At 48.7% G+C, this 5,164-nt stretch overlaps 1 protein-coding gene across 1 annotated transcript in view; it reads left to right on the plus strand.

Annotated features, from left to right (window-relative positions):
- Nucleotides 1-4,920: 4,920 nt before the first annotated feature.
- Nucleotides 4,921-5,164, plus strand: part of FAM181A (family with sequence similarity 181, member A) — an 859-nt gene continuing 615 nt past the window's right edge. The window contains exon 1 of the mRNA XM_010076107.1: nucleotides 4,921-5,152. Within this exon, the coding sequence (XP_010074409.1) occupies nucleotides 4,921-5,152 (232 nt within the window). The remainder of the gene's footprint in view (nucleotides 5,153-5,164) is intronic.

Raw genomic sequence — 5,164 nt, forward strand, 5'->3', positions numbered from 1 at the left:
GCTGCATGGCCCAGCGTTACTACAATCCTTTCTCACTGCATTCACTCCTAAGGTCACCCAGTTCCTGCTGTATGATTTGAAATAACATCCGTTTTTATGCCATCAGTACATCATTAACATCCCTCTACTTCAGTCACTGTCAATAAGAAATCTAAAATCGGGACCCCTGAAGAAGAGCTTTAGTGGTCTTCCTCCATCCCAATACTTCTCCTATTCAGGCCAATACTTCTAGTTTCACCATGAGCCATCATCACATCCCCTCAGGCTCCTGGATCTCCTCAAAACCCTTGTCCTTACCTCCATGCTCTCTCTTTTTCCAAGTGCAAAGGCAGAGCAGAAACTTAGGAAACAGCAGGTGAGTGAAAAGATAACATGCAGCTGAAATATCTTTGCTTTTACCTGCCTTTACTGGACAAAGAAAAGGGATGATCCACAGGTGGCCCCTCTGGGAATTTTCCAGTTTATTTTCTTATTCACTAGGCTCTGCAAGGAGTCACAGGATTGTGAACCAAATGGGGAGAAATAGTTGAAATTTTCCACAAAATAATGTCTTTGTTTTTCATCTCTTCTCCTCTCCAGGACAAACAAGCAAAACCTCTAGGGAATTTCTAAAGAAAATCTTTTGACCATTGTTAAGAAGCCTTGTATTTTAAGTAAAAATCTGAAAATTGGTTTTTGTTTTTTTTTTTTTTTTTAATTTAGTTAATGGAGATTGCGTAGTTTTAACATCCATGGGAAAGAGGTGAGGATAACAGCGCTTACCATACAGATATATACCTCAGACAAACAGGTATTTACCCCAAATCAGGGAGGACAAGAAACTACTGCACTGATTTCAGTCCAGGCCTGCCCAGAAAGCATACTGCCTGATACACAGAGTTATTATCCTGACAATCAGGTGAACCCTGTGCCAACACCTGTTTCGCAGGCTAGGGTGGAGAGGAAGCTCTGTTTTAGGGGAGGAAAAATAATTTTGAGTAAACTGGTGTCAAAGCAGTGAATTTTGTGTCATCTTTGTACCACTCAGCTGTTCACTGAGCTGCTCTTTGCTTTATAATCCATTAAAATAACAGCAGTGACTTGGATGTTCATGCTATTTGACCTGCTCAGGGCACTAACGGCAGAGTGACACCCAACAGAGTTAAAGGTGTGCATTGCGGTTAGTGGGTCTGCTTGCATGGTCCGGGCCAGCCTGATGCTAGAATACCTTTGCTGAATGGGCCCCTCAGCCTGGAAGTAAACTGTGGGAGGTTTTGGTGTAGAAGTGGCTAAAGGTTGACATAACTTACTGCAAGTGACACTTTAAAAACACTTCACAGGTATTTTTGTGTAAGAAAATCTTCTTTTCTCTCTCCTTTATTCAGTCTTGAAGGAAATGCTACGTGTTAGGAGGGACCTGGCTGCAGCTTTGAAGTGAATGGATTTATTCTTGTGCTTTACTTAAAAAAAAGTTAGAAAATTTCACATACCAAAAATTCTCAAGAAGACAGCTGTCAGGGGTGACATGTCGGATATGAAGTGGCTCTCCAGCTGGTCCCTGTCTGCATGCTGGGAAGGCATGTGGAGACATTTTTTTCAATTGCTGTACTAGTTTGACATGTTCACAGTGGAAAATGATGTATCATTCTTGAGCCTTTGGTTGGTGGACACTTCAAAGTGCATTGGATCCTCTGAGAGGAGTGCCCTATTGTTAATTGTTCCTTTCACATGTACATTGGGATGAACATGGAGGGAGCAGCGAGGAACAAAAGGGCTCCGGTGGCCTTTTAGAGAAAACCCTGTGCAGCTCAACCTGAGTCTGACCTTGAGAGGGTGGGTTGCTCTGGTTTTTAAATCCTGCTCTCTGGTTCATTCCCCTCTAGCTCCCCACCGTTACCCAGCTGCAGGGGAACAGGATGCTGGAGCAGTGAGCACAGTGGGGCATGGGGAGTCCCTCCACTGCTGCCAAGTGGTGCCCAAGGAGCTGCATCCTGGGCTAGTATCCTTCCAGGAGGGGATGGGCACAGCTGGAGTCTGGGGGCTTGGAGGGGGCTTCTGCAATGGGACTGTTGGGGGGGCGTGCTGGCTTTCCCTTATCCTCCAGGAAGCAGGTGGGCCGTATTGACCCTCCTCAATCTAGCTGCCCCACTAGCACTCAGTCTCAGAGCACAGCCCAGGGGTCTTGAGCCCCTGTGATTGGAAATAGGGTCTCATAATACGTGTCATGAGTTTCCCAGGCCTTTGAGGACACCGTTCTTTAACATCTTGAGACAATCCTTTGCTTCCAGGCACCTGTCCCATGTTTCTCTCCCTCTCACCCCCTTGTGCGACCAACTAGATTGATTAAGAGATTGCACTGTGCAACGTGGTGTCCAGGCTGGGTTCAAACTTCAAACTCTCAAGCACAGGAGGCAGTTGTTTCCTACAAACAGAGATGTGATCCCTTGGTGTGCACTTCATTCAGTGAGTTAGACTAAACCTCTCCCTGTAGCCTCAGCTGCACAGAAGGATCTGTGCTGGGTCACAGAGAGGCCAAGCCCTGGCTAGCACATCCCAAAATAGATGCTCAGGCAGGTGACTGGAAATAGCCTTCCCCAGATGAGCTGAACAGAGAAGATTGCCCAGAGATTTGCATGCTGGGGTGAGGCAGATGATAGAGGGTGCAGGCAGGGCCAGTTGCCCCAGGTCTCCCAGGAAATGGTCTGCTTCTGAAATAGAAACTGGGAGGAGAGAGACACATCTGCAGTGGCAGATCAGCCAGTGTGTTACAGCTCGCTTTGGTGCCAAAGGCTCTGTAGCAGCCTCTGCTGCAGAATGTCCTGGCCCTGGGGTCTCCCTAGACCTGAAACACCTGAGCTGGCGTGCTGGCACATGTGGCTCAGGCCAGACTGGGGGAAAAGATGTGAAAAGCAATGTCAGCACTGGGCACACCAGTACAGGGACACGGAAGAGTCACCCCTGAGGCCTCTGCCCAGAGTTTGGTATAATGGCACAGTCTGGACCTTGTCCTTCTCTGAGGAAAATGAGAGTAATAGAAACACAACAAAATAACCATAAAATTTAGTTGTTTTCAACCCTCAGTGCTCAGGTCTTTGATGTCTCACATCAGTAAGGTAGATTTTACTTGCAAAACAGCTTGGACTTCAGTCCCTGCTTTCCCAAGGCATGTGTGTGCTTGGTCCAGAGTTGGCAGTATTTTCCTGATGGTGGGTGTGCACACCCTGTGCCCCTTGCCACTCTTCTGATGTGTTGCGGGCTGGAGAGCAGGAGCAGTGCTGCTCTGGCCATGAGAGGCAGTGGGTCCCGGGCTGGCACACTGGCTGCTGCCAGCTCTGTGTTGTTGGTGTGCCCAGTGCACACCAAGGGCAGCTCTTCTGCTCTCATCTTCCTCCAGCTCTCCGTTTTACCATGCTATTAAGTTATTGCCACCCCTTAGGGACAAGCCTGCGAGAAGGCAGAGGGCTCACATGACTCTGGATCAGTAAAGGAAGCAGCTCAATTAGCATTTCACACGCCTTTTCTTCCCTCTCTTCTTACCTTCCCTGCAGCGGGCATGCTTTCCCCTTAAAGGATTGTCCTGTTTCTGCTCCTTGCCAGCGTTGGCAGGGTGACAGTAGTCGAGTGTGCAAACTTGTGCTATTGTCCCCAGGCCAGGGGGAGTCATGGAGACCCACTAATATGACACAGGAAAATGTTTGCTGATGGCAATTCTATGGGCTTTGTCTAACTCTTTCTCCATCATGACGACTCGATTTAAGTCTCTAACTGTTTGACTACAGATGCAAGAGTACTATCCAACTCCATCCTTTTGTCCGGTAGTTTGAATGGGTAATTCAGCTTTTGTGTAACTCAATTGAGGGGGCAAACATAAAGACAAGATTCTTGAGCGCTCAAGCTCCCTTTCCATGGATATCTGCACATCTCTTTAGAGATTTGTTCCTTTCCTACCTTTTTCTGACATCATTCTCCCCTTAAAAAAAAAAAAAAAGGCTCTGATGGGGAACGGTTAAAAGTAGGCTAGCTCGGTCCCCCTTATTACATTGTCCTGTGCCAATGAAGCATGGTTAGTATCAGCCTCTAGACAGATTTGGGGAGTGAGGAGAAAAGGGTGCCTAAAGTTTCCTAACTCATCCTCAGCATTTTTGCTTCAGATTGTGTCATTTTTAAAAAGAAAGGCCTCAGTAAGGGTGAAGAGGATAGGGGAGAATGGTAGAAATCACAGGGAAATGATTGTATTTATTAGCTGTCTTTCTGTGGCTGTCCCCATGGTAACAATTTGTGATGGCAAAGAATGCGAGGAGGGGAGGCTGATGCCTGATTGGGATGCTTTGTATTTGGCAAAGTGGCTTCTGATTGGCCTGGGAGAGCCCCGAACTCGCCGGAGTCGATATTCATTCAGCTTGCTCAAGTGCTTGCTAAACTGCGTCCAAACACTGGCGGCAGTGTGTAACCTGCCTAACGAGATTAGCAGGGAAGGGGCTCTCCTCTGCAGCTACGCCGCAGCCACCAGCACCAGCAAGAAAAGCCGCCGCGCGCCGGGTGAGTGTCCGCGCTTGCTTACAGGGAGGCAGGAGCAGCCACCCCAGCCTCTTCTTTCCACCTAAGTGCTATCTAACAAGATTAAGCACCAGGCTGGCTGGCTTTCATGAGACAGCTGCCGTGCTGGTGTGTGCCGGGGCAGCGGTGCGGGGCAGTGGGCTACGGGCATGTGGCAGCTCTGCTGGGAGTTTGCCGGTGTGGAGGTGAGCTGATGGATAACTTGTTTGTGTGTCTGGGAAGTTTGACATGTACCCCTCACCCTCCCTCCATTTGCTTGGTGCTATTTGAACTGAGGTTTCCCGCTCTGGAGTCTGTCTGTTGTGTTTCGCAGGTTTGCCAAAGTTTGTCTAAAGGCGGATTATAAACTTTTCATGGGAAACGCCACACGGCACATGCAGTGAGATGGCATCGGACAGTGAGGTAAAAACCCTCCTGAATTTCGTCAACCTGGCCTCCAGCGACATCAAAGCGGCTCTGGATAAATCAGCTCCTTGTCGCCGGTCTGTTGACCACAGAAAATACTTGCAGAAGCAGCTCAAGCGGTTTTCTCAGAAATACTCTCGGATCCCACGGTGCCACCCCAGCAAACCCCCTGAGTGCGGCTGGCGCAGGGGGGCAGAGGACCGAGGCCACGGCCCCCAGCCCG

This window comes from Pterocles gutturalis, unplaced genomic scaffold (genome assembly GCF_000699245.1).
Source record: "Pterocles gutturalis isolate BGI_N339 unplaced genomic scaffold, ASM69924v1 scaffold12678, whole genome shotgun sequence".
Lineage (NCBI taxonomy): Eukaryota > Metazoa > Chordata > Aves > Pterocliformes > Pteroclidae > Pterocles > Pterocles gutturalis.